This window comes from Pipistrellus kuhlii, unplaced genomic scaffold (genome assembly GCF_014108245.1).
Source record: "Pipistrellus kuhlii isolate mPipKuh1 unplaced genomic scaffold, mPipKuh1.p scaffold_m20_p_1, whole genome shotgun sequence".
Taxonomy (NCBI): Eukaryota; Metazoa; Chordata; class Mammalia; order Chiroptera; family Vespertilionidae; genus Pipistrellus; species Pipistrellus kuhlii.
Window position 1 is genome coordinate 122,445,481 of NW_023425404.1, and position 18,916 is coordinate 122,464,396.

At 43.5% G+C, this 18,916-nt stretch overlaps 1 protein-coding gene across 12 annotated transcripts in view; it reads left to right on the forward strand.

Annotated features, from left to right (window-relative positions):
* The window catches only part of CELF2 (CUGBP Elav-like family member 2), a 534,510-nt gene that overhangs the window by 504,411 nt on the left and 11,183 nt on the right, over positions 1-18,916 (forward strand). For 6 of the 12 annotated variants that reach the window (XM_045588688.1, XM_036407861.2, XM_036407878.2 and 3 more), the window contains 3 exons: positions 9,225-9,356; positions 10,828-10,863; positions 16,162-16,359. In XM_045588688.1, coding sequence (XP_045444644.1) covers positions 9,225-9,356; positions 10,828-10,863; positions 16,162-16,359 — 366 coding nt within the window. The remainder of the gene's footprint in view (positions 1-9,224; positions 9,357-10,827; positions 10,864-16,161; positions 16,360-18,916) is intronic. The other 6 variants (XM_036407870.2, XM_036407817.2, XM_036407855.2 and 3 more) reach the window with 4 other exon arrangements.

An 18,916-nucleotide genomic window follows, 5' to 3' on the forward strand; every position in this document is an offset into this window, starting at 1 on the left:
GCACTTTTCACTTCCTCTTGGTCACACAGCCTAACTAAGTCATGGTTCCAGAACTGGGACACGGGCATCTGGAGGGAAGGAATCATTACCTTGTCTACTGCAGAGAGCACAGCAGCACTCTAACCTCCCCTCCACGCACAGCCCTGAGTACCGCACAAACATAGTCTGTCTGCCTGCCCAGCAATGCAGAAGTTGGGACAGAAAGGGACCAGAGAGCTGGATGACCCTTGTCAGGCACCCACTGGTGTCACCTGTCCCCTGGCCACTGTGGGTGTTGAGTCCTTCCAGCCCCTCCAGTCAGGTTAGTCACTGTCCTCCCTCAGGGAGATCGGGGCTGGGAGGGTACCCTCCAGTTACCCATGGGCAGAGAGAGAAGTGAGGTGAGGGCCTTTCCTCTGGAAAGCTGAGAAAAAAACAAAGCATGTATCTCTGGCACAAATAAACTTAAGAAGAAAATAAATGACACTTTCTTTTAAAGTTAGGTAAGAGTAGGCTTGCTTGTTACTTGGGTTGGTCTAAGAAAGTTTGCTTAACCATCCCTGCTCCACACTGTTACACGTCTGGATGGCAGGCTCTGTGTGGCCCCTCATCCCAGCTCCGCTTCCAGCTCCGGGCTGCTCCCACACACGTGCACCCTGGGCGATCCTCTGTTTCCTCTTCTCCAAAGCAGGCTGACTCCTTGACTGGGTCACGGGCTGCCAGGGAGGACCCTCCCTGGAATGAATACGTGTAAAAGACTTACCGTCCTGTTACGGATGGGGATTCAGGAAAAGAAGCAGACATTGGAGCCACATGGGCAAGTGCAGCTCCCAGCCCCGCCCCACCAGACAGCGCTGATCCCGAGGGCCTGGGAGCACTGTTCTCTTTCTTCCCTTCCTGTCCTTTCTGCTTTGCTTTCTTTCCTTTTTTTTTTTTTTTTACTTTGCTTTTCTCCCTCCCCTGATTCCTTTCCCCCTTGCAGAGCCAGGGACCTGATGACTAGGCACTGTCGGGAGGTGCAGTTTTGACATGGGCCAAAAACTCTGCTAGATACATTGTTCCTCTAAGATGCAGCTCAGCCCTGAAGAGGAAACACTTAGCCCCTAGAGCGGGGTGGCTGCTTGGAGACTGCTCAGCCTATCGTCCTCCGAGTATGAACTCACCTGGTCAGAAGAGCAAAGAAATTCTGTACCTAGGTCCAAGTTGACACATTCTCACCACCAGTGTCCCTTTTACCCGCCAGCTCCCCTCACTAACACCCCACTGCCCTTCACACACTTTTTTTTTTTCCCCATAAAAAGTCACAGAACTATGTTACCATGTGAGGTAATAAAAACATGTCTTCCGGCCATCGCATGACCATTTTATTCCTGGTTAGCCAGCCGGTCATAACATCTTTGGGCTGGTTGGGAGTCTTAACCAGTGGTGAAACCGGCACAGAACGCGACATGTGACAAGTTTGTCTGCCACCCCGTGAGCAGCGAGGCGGCTCAGCTTCCCCCACCACTCTGCTCTGGGCTGTGCAACCTTTTCTCTGCAGGCCTTCCATGGAGAGATTGCTGTGGGCGTTTATGATCCTACATTTATGTGCCACCTTCTTCCGAAATGTTCCTTCTGTAAGCAGTTTAATTGAGAAAGCAAAGGGTACAGTTCTCAGTGGAGACGAGGGAATTTTAGGTGGGCGGAATGCAGTTACCCAGGCAGCACCTTGTCAGTCTGCCAACCCAGAAATAGGCAAGTGTGTGTGTTGGTGGCATTTAATTTGTCTCTGTCGATTGTGCCTTGGGTCTCTACTGTACGTCTGTTGACCACTTAGTTTTGAAGTATTTGATAAAGGTTGGCCACGTGACAAAGTTGAGTTTTCCTTTTGCTTTTATATAAACTACTACTTTAGTTAAAAATCAATAGCTTCTGAAAGGCATCTAGATATGCAACCAAGATGTTTCTTCCAACTTAGACTGAAATTGGGGCAAATTTTCAGAGCCCTGTCCAAAGGTCTGAAACACAAGGCATCTTCTCACTTTAAGGCAAACTATTAGTCTCACGTTTGATTCCTCTCTTTCCTGTTCTCCCGGTCCCCATCTTTCTGGGGGGACTACCTAAGAACAGCATAAGAAAAAGGCAGGAAACTTTTGTTCAGTCTTGGTTCACTGTAACTGGTCTCCCTGAGTTTTTAAATAAATAGAAAACCAAGACATAGAGACCTGTGTGTAATCTGCATACTGTTTCTTGATTATCTGTCCCAAAATGGGCAGTGAACTGCCTAGCCTCGCCCCCTTTCCCATCACCTCCAAGCCCAGGCTTCCTCTGGGCTCCTGTGACATATGTGTCTGTGATGAATTCTCTCTTCAACTCACGGTTTGCCATCAAAATTGTGACTTGCCCGGAGTCTGACTTTAACCGCCTCTTCCTCAGACCCGTCTGAGACTGGAAGGATGTGAAAGTCATCCATGAAGCGTGAGGTGAGCCAGCTCTAATGTCATCCAGTTCCTTGTCCCTCTTAACATGGAGTGAGACTCCAGCTAGGAGTAGGTGACTGATAGGTCTGCCCCCTGCTGCTCTGATTTCTCTGGATGAGAGAGCAGTGCAGCTGCATGGCCAGTGGTGCCCACCATGGCCTTTGTAGGAAGAGAGGGCCTCATGGGTTGGCACGTGGCTCCCCTCTAGAACTTCCTGTGAGAGAGAAGAGGGTCATCCAACACAAAGACACCATTGGTTGTGTACTCATCAATAACTGAAGGTGTTTAGACTGAAAGTGGAGGAAGTCTTGTCCAGTTTTTGTTGTTTTATGAAATATATGCTATATAGGCTCAGTTCCATCTGTACCCAATAAGTGATGACCTAAAAATCCCCAAATGGTGCCAGATACAATACCAAGTTCACTACACAGCTTACTTTACTTAATCCTCATACCTTTTTAAGTTGGGTTTTTGTGTTTGTGTTTTTCACCATTTAAAAATGAAGGAGCAGAAGCCTGGGGAGAGCAGGAAACAATTTGAGTTCACAAAGCACTCAGTTCTCACTACAACCCCATTTTGCCTCCAGTTTTGTTTTTAGATGAGGATGACAAAATTGTAATGTTTGTTACTTATTCAGAGCTATAGGCTCATTTTTTCATTATCTCTGGGGCCAAGCTAGGGCACTTCTTCCTGTGGTTCTCAGGGATGCCCATGCTAACCAACCTTATAGGTTAGTCGGAGGGTGACCCACCCAGGGTCTGTGCAGAGAATTAGAGACTAATGAGGTCTGGAACGTTTAAGCTGCAGAGACTAAGGTGGTAGTAAGACCCTGTCACAGGTTTTGTGTTTCTAGCGATCACATTGAATACTCCACAGCATCATCCTAACTACAGCACCATAAGACTTTAGGAAGGTGGGGTGTCCCTTTCTGATAAGCGACTTCTCCAGGTGATTGCTCTCGGTGCTTTGACACCTATACCTCTCCATCATTGGTGCTAGTGACGACCAAGACTGGGGACCTTTCTGATAATAGCAGCCGCTCCCACAAACGTATTCAGACGTGTACCAGAATATCCTCATCCAGTTACCCATCAGCTCCCTCCCACACCTCATCCCAGTTTGCTTCCTATTCATGTTCTGTGCTGTGCAGGAGTATCTCATCTTCTCACTGGGTTTCTTCCCATTCCTTTCCCTTCTCTTGGATCTAAATGAAGAGTCTGACACAGAGACGAAAGAACAGAGCCTGAACTACATAAGGGTTTTCTGACAGTCATTGTACACCTGCACTGGAGTCCTTTTTTAGCTACATTTCATCAGGACAAAAATAGATTTTCATGAAGGCATGTTAAGGTCCTTTGCAATGCAAGCAATTTATCCAAAATTGTTATGAAGTCTCTCATGCTTGCTGGTTGCATAGTTTATATTTCCATCCTTTTACTTTCAACTTATTTGTACCTTTGAATCTGAAGTGTGTCTCCTATAGACTTTGTACCTTTGAATCTGAAGTGTGTCTCCTATAGACAGCATAGACAGAGCTGGGTTTTGGTTTTTCTTTTGTTTTTAAGTACTCACATGAAGAAACATTTTTTATTGATTTTAGAGAGGAAAGGGAGAGAGAGCAACATTGATTGGTTGCCTCCCATCCACACCCCAACCAGGGATCAAATCCACAACCTTTTGGTGCATGGATGACACTCCAATTAATCAAGCCACCTAGCCAGGACTAGTTTTTATTTTTTTAACCCAATCTGACAATCCCTGCCTTCTGGGTGGATATTTAATTCATTCACATTTAGTGTTATTATTGATATGGTTGCATTTATATGTGCCTTTGTACTTTTTGTTTTCTACAATATATGTCACATATCTTTTTGTTCCTCTATTTCATCTTTCTGGCTTTATTTTTCTTTAAGTAAATATTTTCTAATAAAGTATTTTAATTTCTTCCATGATTTTTTAAATATTTTCAAATTTTACTTTCTTAGTGATTTCCCTAGACACCATAACTTACAGAATCTACTTCAGATTTATGCTCACTCCATGCTGCTAAAATACAGAAATCTCCCACAGAACTCTCTCCTCCTCTTCTTGTGCTATTTTTTTATACACACATTACATCTGTATGCTCCAAACCCAGCAATGTATTGTTATAACTATTATTCCATACAACCTACTACATTTTAAAGAAACTAAAAGAAGGGGAGCAAGTAGAGATCAATAGAGTTTATAACCCTCTTATTTATCATTTTTGTTTCTCTTTGTTTCTTTTTTATTGCCATCCGGCATAATTTCCTTACTCCAGTGTTGTCCTCACAACTGCCTTTGTGCTTTTATTGTCAAGTATATTACATTTCCATATGTTACAGGCCCAACCAATGCAATTATATGCATATTGTTTTTAGACAATTGATTTTTAAATCAGTTAAGAGAAGATAAGAGGAAAAATGCAATTGCACTGTCTTTTATAATTGCATAATTACTTCATCAGTGTTCTTTGGGATTGTTTGTGAGTTTTTGTTGGTTTTTTTTTTTGTGTGTGTATGTGTGTGTACTGTAATTACTGTCTGGAATCATTTGCTTTCGGCCTGAGGAATTCACTTTAGTGTTTTCTGTAAGACACATCTGCTAGCCACAAATTCTCTATTTTTGTTCATTTAGGAATGTTGTTGTTTCTCCTTTGGTTTTGGAAGATAGTTTTGCTGGATATAAGATTCTTATTTCATAGATTTTTCTTTTCAGCACTTGGAATATGCCTTCCTGCCACCTTTTGGTTCACTGTTTGTTCTGAGAAATCAGCTATTAATCCTATTTTAACTCCCTTATACATAAGTAGTCTTTTCTCTTTTCTTTTTTCTCTCTCTCTCACTGAATTCAAGATTTTTAGCTTTCAGCATTTTTACTATCACATGTCTATGGATGGATCTCTTTGTTTAATTTTATTTGTAGTTTGTTGACTTTCTTATTTGTATAAATTAATGTGTTTTATCAAAATTGGGAACTTTTTAGTCATTGTCTCTTTGAATATTTTTTCTGCTCTTTTCTCTTCTTTTGGTACTCCCATTACTTGTATGTTAGTGTGATTAATGGTGTGCCATATCTCTGAGGCTCAGTCTTCTGCCTGCTCAAATCAACTGGTGAGCCCCACAGTGAATTTTTCATTTCTGTAGTTAACTTTTCAGTTCCAGAATGTCCTTTTTGTTCATTTTAGTAATTTCCATATCTATTATGTGATGAAACATGATCAGCATACATTTTTTAATTCTTTTTAAAAATACATTTTTGTTGATTTCAGAGATGAAGGGAGAGGGGAGAGGTAGAGACATCAATGATGAGAGAGTATCATTGATTGGCTGCCTCCTGCACTCCCCTCACTGAGGATCAAGCCAATTGAGCCATGACCACCTGGTTCATAGGTCAACATTCAACCACTGGACCACACCAGCTGGATCAATTTTTTATTTCTTTAAATATGGTTTCCTTTAGTTCTTTGAACATATTTATAATAGTTGCCTTGGTGTCTTTGTTTAAGTACAGTATCTAAACCCTCTTAAACAGTCTCTGTCACTTGTGTTCTTGCTGTGTCTAGATCACGTCTCCTTATTGTTTACAACTGGACATTTTAAGTAATATATTATAACAATTCTGGACACTGATCCTTCTCACTCTATTTCCCCACCCCCAGACCCAATTTTTTCTTGTTTGCTTATTTGCTTAGTGACTTAACTAGGCTAGTTCAAGGAGACCTATTCTACTACTGAATGAGTCTGCTGTCTCTCCTCACGAGACACAGCTTTAGGTTGTGGCATTCTTGTGTTTCCTTTTTTTAAATGGCATGACTCTTTCTAATGGCTCTCTGCCTGCCTTTCTGCCTTAACTCCCTGTTAGACTTCTGTGGGTCAGTTTCTATTTTATCACATCCAGCCATTAGCCTCCACTAATTTCTAGTTGTTTGATCTGTTGTTTGGCTCTGGGCATAAAGTGCACCTGCAGCCTGATTCAGTTCATGTCAGACCCCTGCACAGGGAGCCTCTTCAAGGCCATTCCTTAAAGTTTGATCTGACCCCAGGAGGACTCTTCTTAGCTGTCTCGGTCTCTGGTTCTCTCTGTTAAACCTCCAGCTGGCCTATCATGCTGTAATGGAGCTGTGAGTCTCTTAATGCCTTACCACCAAGATTTCTATTGTTTTGAACAGCACCTTAGGCTTTCGTGCCAATATAAATTTAAAATTTTAGAGTACACAATTTCTTAGAAAGCTGTAACTTAATAAAGCTAATTCAAGAGGAAAAATAAAAATTGAATAATCCTCTTTATTAGAGAAATGTAATCAATATTTTAAAGCCATGCCATCATGAAATATTAAGTCAAGGTCATTTTTACTGGCAAGTTCTACCAAACATTTAAATTATACGTATTCAGCCAAAACCGGTTTGGCTCAGTGGTAGAGCGTCGGTCTGCAGACTGAAAGGTCCCAGGTTCGATTCCGGTCAAGGGCATGTACATTGGTTGTGGGCACATCCCCGGTAGGAGATGTGCAAAAGGCAGCTGGTCGATGTTTCTCTCTCATCGACGTTTCTAGCTTTCTATCCGTCTCCCTTCCTCTCTGTAAGAAAAATCAATAAAATATATTTTTAAAAAATAAATAAATTATACGTATTCAGTCTTTTTTTTAAAAAAAGTTCTTTATTGTTTAAAGTTTTATATATGTCACCTTATGTATTCAGTCTTATACTATCTCTTCCAGAGAATGGAAAAATGAGGACATTCTCCCAGTCATTTGGCAGTGAAACTAAGAACAGTACAAGAAGGTCAAATAAAGGTCTATCTTATTCACACCCAGGCTGGCCACACCCTCATGGAGTAAGAGTCCCTGCTGGGGGGCATGGCCAGCCTGCAAACAGCCATCAGCTCCTCACCTAGGCTAGTCAGGCACCCCAGGGGGAACCCCCACCATAAAGGGTGTATGGCCTACTTGAAAACAGACCTCAGCCTCTCACCCAGGCTGGCCACACACACCTCAGCAGGGACCCTCACTCCATGGGGGCATGGCTGGCCTGCAAAACACCACAGGCCCTTCGCCCAGGCCGCCCCATGCCCCAAGGGAACCCCCACCCTGATCCAGAACATCCTTCAGGGAAACCAGCTGGCCCCCACCCATGCACCAGGCCTCTATCTATACTAATAAAATGGTAATATACTAATTAGACTGGGAAACCTTCCAGGAGACTTTGGAAACATTGTGATAAGTCAAAGTAGTCACAAAAAATCACATATTTTAAGATTCCATTTATATGGAATGTTAATAGGCAAATCATAGAGAAAGTAGATCAGTGGTTTCCAGTGTTAGAATGGTATGGGTTTCTTTGGGGAATAATAAAAATGTTCTAGCCAGCCAGTGTGCTCAGTGGTTGAGCGTGGACCATGCACCAAGAGGTTGCTAGTTCAATTCCTGGTCGAATCACATGCCCACCCCAGGTTGTAGGTGTGCAGGAGGCAGCCAGTTGATGTTTCCCCTCTCATAGATGTTTCTCTCTCCCTCTCCTCTCTCTTCTCTGTAAAATCAATTTTTTAAATGTTCTAAAATTAGATAGTGGTGCTAGTTGTTCACTCTATAAATATACTAAAAACCGCTGAACTGTATACTTTAAGGGGGCAAATTGTATGGTATGTGAATTATATCCCAGTAAAACTGTCATTTAAAAGAGATGGCAGGGAGGGTGCCTGGCCGGATAGCTCAGTTGGTTAGATCATCATCCCAATATACCAAGTTTGTAGGTTCAATCCCTGGTCAGCGCACATATAAGAATCAACCAGTGAATATATATAAATAAGTAGAACAACAAATCTATGGCTCTCTTTCTTTCCTCTTCTTATTTCCCTTCCTCCCCCTCTTCTCTCTAAAATCAATTTTTTTTAATATATTCTATTGATTTTGTACAGAGAGGAAGGGAGAGAGATAGAGAGTTAGAAACATCAATGAGAGAGAGTCATCGATCAGCTGCCTCTTGCACACCCCCTACTGGGGATATGCCCGCAACCAAGGTACATGCCCTTGACAGGAATCGAACCCGGGACCCTTCAGTCCCCAAGCCGACGCTCTATCCATTGAGCCAAACCGGTCTCGGCTCTAAAATCAATTTTAAAAATAAATAAATAAAAATAAAAAGAGGTGTGTGTGGGACGAGGGGGGGGCGGGGGGAGACACGGGAAGGAGAGTCTGGAGCAAAATGGTTTTCTCTCCTATACTCCACCCTGTCAATTACCACTGCCACCAGGGTCCTGGCATCTCCTGTCATACTCAGGAAGATGTGATTTTTTTTCTTTTTCAAAACTTCATTGAGAAAGTGCCAACTCTGCAGCAGAAACAATAAGGAAGCCAAGCATTACCATTGTACTCCTCCACTTCTTAATGTGTTAACCTGGAGGAGGTGGCTTAGAGGATTGGGGCCTTTAAAACTTGATGGACTGGAAATCAGGACACAAGAGGGCTACCCAGCTCTCAGGCCCACCCCCCCGCCCCCCTTCTCGAATTTTCCTCAACCAGGAATGAGGGTGTTCACTGCATCGGCCAAATACTAGTAGCGCTGTGATCATTTTTTATTAATCACCAAATCTAATGGTCAAAAGTGCCATAAGTACAATCAATCCCCTGTGTCTTTCCCACCCAATATACTAGCACGACTCCCTGGCTTCCCCTGCTGCACTGACAGCTGACTTTACTGGACCAGTTGGCTCTCACTCATCTTGTGCTTTCTCTCCCCTTTCTCCCATCCTCCTCTTGTTTTTCAGTGGCTGCTTCAACACCCAACTCCACTGCTGGTGCGGCCATGAACTCTTTGACCTCTCTCGGGACTCTGCAAGGACTGGCGGGAGCCACAGTTGGACTGAATAATATTAATGCACTCGCAGGTACCATAAACAGTGAGTATTTGCTGCTCTGGTGGACAGCCTTCCCCCAAATTCTCCACAGAAAACGCTCAGCCAGAGTGACCTAAAAAGGATACGTAACAGGGAGAACTAATACTTGGGATGGAGGAGCGCATGCTTTGATAGGCAGATGCTGTCTAGGTTCATTTTGCCTCAAAGCACCCAACCCCTCCCCACCCCCAGTCTCCTCTAATATGCAGCGTGTACATATCCATCCATACGTCTCTGGGGTTGGCAGACATTTGTAGGTTTTGAGGGTTTGGTTGGGTTTGGGATTTGTTCTGTTCTTCTGAGAGGCAGTGTGCTAAGAATAGAAAAATTGATGGACCAGAAATCAGGACGCACAGGTCCCACTCCGAATCTGGTCGCAATTACTTGTAGGATCTTAGGCAAATCACTGCCCTGCTCTGAGCTTCATTTTCCCATTTGACAATTGAAAGTTCTGGATCAGGTGACCGTAAGAGTGCCCTCTAGCTCTAACACCCAAAGATTCGTGCCAGTTAAATAGAGGGGAAGCAGGGCCTTGGAACGAAGAAAGTCCAGCTGAGCAGAGAGGAGCCGCTGCATACGAACGTGGTCTGGAGTCTTTATTAAGCCTCACAGGCAGGGTTACTGAGCAGTGCAGCTCTGAAGGGCTGCTGTTCTTCCCCCACAGGTTGGGTCAGACTCTTACAGAATCACAGTTCTGAAACATAGAGACTCACCCAAGATCGCTAGTCTGCTACGTGGCTTATCCACTCTGGCACTTTAGACCTGGGAGCACAGTACCCAGCCAACAGATAAACACATTGCAGGCCCTTGCTTGGCCTTGGCTCCTGCACTGGGGAACAGCCCTGAGCCCACAGAGGGGCATCATGTTTGTCTTTCCCTCAGCCCGGTCCCCCCTGGGTTCCTGAGAGCAGCCACGCCCAGCAGCTCCGTGAGAGCCCAAAGATCCTGATTTGAGGATCTAGTTACCCACCATGCAGCCCAAGCAGAAAGTTGCCCTGTTTTAAGTCATGATTCAATAAGTAAACTGTTTTTAAAGGGTGATCGGGCAGTGCAATTTTGTTAAAAAGGCAAAAAATAGGAATCCCAGTAAGTCTAGACTTTCAAAGCTCAAAAAGAATACCCTGCAGTTTATTTGGCAGAACCCAGAATTCATCCAAATGAAGGCTGTTATAATCCTGATAAGAAAATTAATCATATATTTAGAGGTAGGAAATATTCAGGTTTTATGAAATCATTTTACTCAGATGCTCTGGGAAAGACAAATAAACATGAACTGAGTTTTATCTGACCAGAGGCCAAAAATAGAAGAAATGAGAAACCTGTTTCCTTCCAGATAGGATGGCTCTCAATGAGCAAATAGTGTACAAAGTGGTAACTGTGCGGCAGCACAACGTTTTATTCCAGTAACGCTGCCTCCAGCGCCCCGTCAGGATCCCTCATTGCCTTGACTCCTGTTTCTGACCTTGTTCTGCAGACGCTCCAGCCCACTTGTCCTTGCCCTCGGTTGCAGGTGTGTGTTTGCACACAGCCCTTCATGCTGCTTCTCTTGCCCCAGGACCTAGTTCCCCTAAAACAAGGACTTTGATTTGATCGCCTGCCTGTCCTTGGTCTGCAAAGTAACAGGCCAGTGGGAGTGGCTGTCCTCCTCAGCACGTGCTCATGATACTGTGTTGTCCTCCCATCCGTGCGTCTGTCTCTCTCCATCCTGTTGTGTTGTACCTGCTGGGATTCCCCATCGTTATCAGGGGCTAGAGAGGGACTCTGTCGAATGGCAGAGAATCTATGACCAGGTCTTGTGTGGGCTCTGTGTGGTACAAATTTTGCTTCTGGCAAGGACAACAGGCTTCAGTTGTTTTTTAATTATTTGCCATTGGGTTAACATCAGTGTGTGCAGTTCATGGAAAATGAAGAATGTGTCTACCAGAAAGGATGAACCAGGAGGATGTTTAAACCAAAAACCATGATAAAACAAAAATACGTTCTTTCTGATTTTGGGGATGCTACTGGTGCAGGACTATTGAACAATCACAACAATGGCTGGGAGCTAGTATTTACTTCTCATCTCAAATACAAAGAGAAAATCTTCTAATATACACAGAGTGTCCCCTTTCAGACCATTCTCCCTCCACAGACAGTGTGATGCCGCCTGTCCTACTGAGTAATTCTCAAAGCAGGTCGTCAACAAACAGCTACCTGGACAGAGGCAACTTCTAAAACAGTTGGCCTCAGCTTCTCTATCAAAGAGCCAACTCTTTTCCATGGGCAAAGGAGCCAAGAAGAGGGTAGATGGAATCCACAGTTAGTTCCCAACTCATCTTGGTGTAAATTTTGCCCTCTTCCCTGCCAGAGGCCTTTCACCTCCCCCTTTCGTAAAGTCTTGGTTAGTAAGCAAGTAGCTAAATTGAACTGAGTTTGATCTCCTTTTCCTTCCTTTATGCATTCATGAATGGAGGGGTGGGAAAATAGTACAGTACAGTAAAGCTACGAGCCGAAATTGTCCAGATCAGAAGTGAGGAGAGTGGGTGATTCGCTAACTGGGCTCACTTGTGTATTATTTGAGGCTTCTCCAAGCATGTTTTGCATATTCATATTTAAACTAAGATGAAAATCTTTTTGCACATATGTCCACCCAAGAATCTGTATCTGGTTTTGTGTTTTAAAATGTATGTTTCCTTTTTTTAAATGGCAATAAGCCTTCCAAATGGCTTATCCATATAGTGCTTAAAATTATGATGGTCTGATATAACCAGCCACAAATGTCTAATGAATAGTGTTTATGGAAGTATTTATTTTTAAAGGAGAGGAAAGAGAAGATGTTTTGGGCATATTATTATTGTGGCTTGTCACTTTAATTTGCATTGTGAAATGACTTTTAATCCATATCATTGGAATATACAAAGGTATATGTAGTTAAGTACATACCTAAGCACATACAACCTCACACACTTGTGACCATATTAACACAAGCATACATATGAGTGCCCCTAACTGTGCATGTTCACAGTCATCTACCCTGGTTCTAGATACCTTATACTTGAGTTCTCATTACCAGTTTGCAGCTTACAATGCTATGCTTCAGCTACACCTAGGAGGCTTACCTCAGTAAACAGACTTCAGGTCTATGTTAACACATCCCTCACTTTTGCTCTGTTTTTATTCAGTATAAAACTTGTCAGAGTGGCTTGAAAATAGCCATGGTTCACTTATGGTGCTCTGCTTCTGATCCTCCATTTCAGAGCCACCTTCATAGCGACCACAAAAAATGTTCATGCTCCTGTTTATGGTGGGTCCTCTTTCATTTTCACATATTTTCTCAGTCATCTCACCATTCCTTAGGTCCCCATCAGGTGAGAACCTTGGAGAGCAATTAAGTTTAAAGTACTTAGTAGTACACACTAACTTTACTGACAGACCATTTGCAAAGCCTTTCCTTGGTGGACCTTGCCACGCCTGTCATTCTGTCCCAGCCTTCGCATCCAAGTGCCTTTCTTGGGAACCAGATTAAATGGGATGAAATGACCGATCCATTTGGCCTTTTCAAAGAAAAGCCCTATTCTTCATGGATAAAAGCATTTTATCCAACTTAACCTTCTTCCAACCTGTTTTTGCTGTCCAAGTTTTTAGATATAATCAACTCCCAGCAGCTGAATTACCAGTGTTATCTTTGATATGACTACTTAATATAGAATAACATTAGATAACTCATAGGAACAACTCTGAGAGGTTGAAATCTTTTTTTGATGGTCCTTCAAATTCTACTGGGGAATCAGTTACCTATTCTGCCCTGGGTTTTGGCAAATACAACAGAATTTCCCAGGTTTTATTTTAAATATTCTCAATGCATTTGTATTTGTTAGAATTTTTATCCCTATTTTTTGTTCCAGAGAATGGTTGTACCATGGAGGGAAGCTAGAGAGGCCCTGACTAGTCCTCTCTTTGGCATCAACACCCCTTTTACTTGTGCCTCTTCTGCTACCTCCCTCCCCACCCCAGGCACGGGAGGCCAGCCCTCACTGTCTCCCAAACACATGGCATCGGCTGAAGTAAGCAGAAACCCTCAGAAAGCAAATCTGCCCTGAGGTCAAGTCTAGAAACACAGCCAGCCACTGTGGAGTGTGGGCAGGCAGAGTGTGAGGGGGTGGCTGAAAGGTCACTGGCTGGAGCCACAAGCCACACAAGGACTCTAGTCCTGAAGCACTGCCCAGTCAGTCTTTCAGGAGCATGAAGTGCATGCCGCTTCTGTGTTTCAGAAGGGGGAAATGGCAAAAGGAGGAAAGAGGTAGAAGATAACTCACCTGACCTGGACAGCAACAGGGGCATGTCCCAGTCAGGAAGGGAGGCAGGGGCACCAGTGACTGTCAGTTAAATCCCACCTGTGTGTCTAGAAGCCATGTTGCAAAGACTGCAAATCACGCACGGGAAGGCTCTCCTACACAGTGATACATGGGAGGCCTGAGAGCCCTGGGCCCCTGAGTAGGCAGGGCACCATGGACGTGTAGTGTTTCAACCATCCCATACACATCAGGGGAATTCGGAGACATTCTTTATAGTGGAGCTTCTGTCTGCAGCCCCTATCTGTCAGACCACTGTGTTCCGCCCAGCTCTTAGGCCACGATGCTCACCTAGAACCGTACACCTTGGGTGTAAGTGGAGTGGCAAGTGGCTGTTTCCTCCTCCTAGAATTTCCTCCCACCTACATGGGAGCTTGACTTCCTGGAGGGCTTAGCCCATGACAGGCCATCTGTATCCACCGATTTGCAGCCTGACAAAAATGGAACCAGCAGCGCTTACCAGCTGTCTTAGGCTCTGCTCGAATTATTTTACAGCTTCCTCTCACCTCCCAGAAAAGCAACACTGATGTTTCTTTGCATTCACACAAAGATTGGCAGGTGAGGATGAAATAAGACCAAAGAGGAAACGAGAAATTACTTCCCAGCCCTTGAGCAGCCATAGGAATAACAAGGATAGAGAAGACAAGAAGCAGTGAGGTGCATGTGATTAGTTGTTGTCTGAGGGACTGTTTAATTAGAGGACAAACTCTTTCCAAGCTCTTAGCACTGACTTTCATGACCAAAAAAGAAAAAAGAAAAAAAAAAAAAAGAATAAACTCCTTCATAAGAAGAAATTTAAAGCAGAGTGAGCAGAACCTCTGCTGGCCACTCCTTTTTAGCCTTGTTTACATTCCAGATCTGCTTGATTTCCTTTTCAGTAGGCTTGTTCCATTCTCATTTCTTTGGGGCTGTCCTGGCCACTCCACCCACCCCAGGCCTGTCTGTACTTGGTGATATCACCCAGGGCCCCCAGTTCTGTCTCCACAGCCTTCAGAAAGAATACCAGACCTGAGGCACTATGAGATTCCTCTGCTGTAAAGCGATGGTCCGATTCATATCTTCCATGTAGTTCTTTTATTGACGATACAAAGTTGAAAAAATAACCAATTCGTGTAGAGTAAGGAGAACATTTCCGGGGTGGCAGGGAAAACCTCTGACGGGAGTGTCAAGGTGATGCTGGCTTTGGATCTCTCTCTATAATTTCTAAGCATCCTCATCTTAGTTCTCCTTTCTCACTGGACTTCTTACCAACTTTTTTCACAGTCATCTTTGCTGATTCATAGCCTTAATCAATATCCCTAATTCCTTTAAGGTGTACATTGTTTTCAGTGAGTTCTTCCCAGAAATAGATCCTTAAAAAAAATTTTTTTTAGGTATTAATCATAAAAGAAACTAAAGGCAGTTATGATGTCACCTCTTCCATTTCCTAAGTTCATATGAAAGTTAACACTCTATAAAGTCCTGCTTGTTTTGACTCAGTATTCGGGGAAAATATGGCACAGTCAGCAACCATAATAGAGCAAAAGAGCAGCCAGGATACAAGGAGAAAAAAAATGAAAAAAGTGTGCTGGCCAACCTCCAGTTCCCATCAGTGACTAGCCAAGACCCAGCCTGCGGACGCAGGGCCACTTCAGTTGACTGAAAAAAGCGACACAGAAGCTCTTTTCCTTGGCAGAAGCCCCAGTTACATGGTCATTGACTCATATTCGTGTGTGCCTATGTCTGTCTGTCCGTCTGTGTGCTGCTAAAAACAAACCGCCCCATTCCATGTCTCGCCTCTCATACTGGAATAAGCAACTTCCATTTCTGCAGTTAGGGGAGGGTGCACACTCTTTCCTGTGCCTTCATTATCAACCAAGCCATTCCTATGCTCCTATTCCTGGCCACTTTCTCCTGCAGTTCAGGGAAGTCAGTTAACGGAACTGCCAACCCACTAGTTTACTGAGTACAGAGCTTGTCTTCTGTGCCGCTTTCTTACCAGACAGCTTACAGGAGAAACGTTGTATTTCTTCCTTTCCTCCTCAACCTCCTGGTCCTCAAAGAGCACAGTAAATGGATTTAAGTGTACAGATGTTTCAGGTCCCTGTCAGAAGCAATATTTTACCTGCTTCTAAGCTCTAAGAAGTAGAGGTTTTATTTCAAAAAGATAACCCCAGTACTTGCCAATAGCACCCTGCATGGAATTAAGATGTGCTGTGTCACTGCAGCACTCAGTGAACGTTGATCACCGGCCTAGGCAGAGAGGGGCATCATTGCTCAGGGTTTTTTTTTTCATTTCCTGTTGCTGTTTGTTTGTGTTTTTACCGTTATTGTGAGCTATGACTTCATAGTTTCATTTTAATTTCATGTTGGTTTCGTTGGTGTGCTAGCTGCATGCACTTACTGTTGTACTTGTGTCAAATGATTCTCTACCTTCCTTTGGAAAGCACTAATGAAAAGTGCTATTTCTCTTCTCTATTGTTGGGTTTTTTGTAAAGTTGCTCAAATGCTCTCAGGTATGGCGGCTCTGAATGGAGGACTTGGCGCCACGGGCTTGACGAATGGCACAGCGGGCACCATGGACGCCCTCACCCAGGCCTACTCAGGGATTCAGCAGTACGCAGCCGCGGCACTGCCCACTCTGTACAGCCAGAGCTTGCTGCAGCAGCAGAGCGCAGCGGGCAGCCAGAAGGAAGGTACGTGTCGCCCTCGGCCCAGGGCTTGGCCTGGTGTGGCCAGCCCAGTGGGCAGCATTCACCTTCACAGCATGTTTGCAAAGACACTAGACTGAGCCAGTATCATAGAGAAAGCAATTGTTTTATTTCAGCTATTTGTGTCTTTTTTTTTTCCCCAAGAAACCTGATAAGCCTAAACCATTTGTTTTGATCTTCATGTTCAGTCTTATATTTCTTTTATCTTTTGATTTAACTTCTCATCTACTTCTTAAGATGGATTTCTCACCCACTGTGTGTTTATACATAATTACTTAGTAGTTGCTGCCATCAAAAATTGCCAGGAACCCCCTCTCCCAAATCCCCCTTACACGAGACTCTCCCTCAGTGGGCCGGGTGAAGCGTGCCAGTCCTGTGGACCGAGTACTGACCAGCCGGTCCCAGATTCTCAGCCACACATGCTCTATAGGTGGTGGTTTCGGGTTAACGATAAATCCACTATGGGATTGACTCTGTCTTTAATTGGGAATCTTCTGGGAAAGCAAATAAGTGATTGATTACCTTGCTTCCCTGCCAATAAAGCAAAATGAATACCAAGAAGTTAAAGTTCAGAATAAATTTAGGCTAATTATAAAATAGTTAATGAGCTGGTTGAAAAATAGTAAGAGCTTGTCTCTTTTTCTTCCTTCCTTTTGGTTTCTTCTTCCATAATTGAAGTTGCTTTAAAAGCAGAATCTTCAACATTTCATTTATTCACTTTCTGACTTGTTAAGAATCCTATAAAATAAAACCCTAATATGCAAATCAACAAAACAGCAGAAGGACCAGAATGACTGGTTGCTATGATGCGCACTGGCCACCAGGGGGCAGACGCTCGACACAGGAGCTTCCCCCTGGTGGTCAGTGTGTTCCCACAGGGGAACTTCAGCTCAGTCAGAAACTGGGCTCACAGCTGGCGGTGGCTGGAGTCTCTCTCGCCTCTGCAGCAGTGCTAAGGAGCTGTGAACCAAGCGGTAAGGAGCAAGAGCAGGCAGGCGGTAATGAGTGAGGGTTCCTGGACTGTGAGAACGCGCAGGCCAGGCTGAGGGACCCCCTCCTCTAGTGCACCAATTTCGTGTACCAGGCCTCTAGTATAGAATAAGAAGCTAGAATAGGAAAATATTGTTGAAGTTTTTAAAGTTTCTTTCCCTTCTCCCTTACCCTCACCCCATAATTCCAAACTGGTTTTGTCTTAATTACTTCAACTTTAACCATGGCATTCTATTATAAAGAAATAGACTAGTTTTACTTTACAAAGTTATGAATTTTAAAGGGGACACAGCTTTAAAGATACTCATGTAAAAAAAAAAAAGTGGAAAGTTCTGTTTATTATAAATAACAGATTGTTTAAAATAAAAGATTTGTGAAAATCTAAGTTACTTTTCATTATTTCAACTTTCTCTTAACTCCTAGTTGTGGCTGTTGTAGATTTTTTTAACACACACACAGCTGTTCAGACAACTATTTCCCTAGGTGTATGGAGATGCTATGTCATAAATACACAACCTCACAGAGAAAAGCTTGTTTTGAGGTCCCTTGTCTGGATTCTGACTACAATGGTGACAAATAAGGGCAGCAGGAGGTCATATAAGATAATGACTTCCTCAGAAGAGACAGTGAAAGCCAGTCCCCCCACTGGCGTTGCAGTTACCCCTCCATTACCCAGCAGTGTCTCTCAGTAAATTGTAGAGCCTACGTTGATGGGGAAATGTCACCAAAAGACTCAAAACTTCGTGGGTTAGGGATAAAGTCTGGGCCTTGAAATAACATCTCCTCCACTGATTTACCCCAGCCCTGCCCTAAATTTAGTCCCTACCTTGAGTTGTCAGGATTGCTTGTACAGGAACAAACCCTCTGGGATTAATGTAAAATAGTTTAAAATTATGATTGCCAAATGCAGATTACATATATTTAGGTATTTAGGCTACCAGTAGCATGGTGTAGGGTTTTTTATTTTTTGTTGTTGTCTATGGTGTTTTCTGTACAGTTATTTTTAATCACATCTCATCTTTTCATACGTTCTAATCATCCTCTGCTAGCTAACGTGAGCTCAAGAAATATAAACCATTTTAATATTAGTTTAATTAAATATAATGAAAAGGCAAGTTATAATGAGAAGTAAAAAAATATCATTATGTAGAGATTTAGATTTGCTACTACATGGTTCTGTCCTTTTTTCGGGAGAGTTGAAAGTCAGCTTGATGTTTAGTAGTGTATGCCCTGGTGCATGTTGGCCCACGGGAACACATGTACAGCATATGTACAGCATATGGTTTAAAATCTTCCGAAGTGTTATGGCATCCCTCTCGATCTAAATCCAGCAAAGCTGACCACTTTTCCCACCTAAATACCCTCTCCCTCTGGCCTCTTTCACACCTTCCCAAGCTTGTAGGAGGCAAATCACACACACGCGCGCACACACACACACACGCGCGCACACACACACACACACGAGTGGAAAGAGCTTCTAACACCCAACAGCAAGCCAGTGGTCTGATAGAAACCCCCAGTACTTTATATAAGTGCTCTGTGAGAACCACAA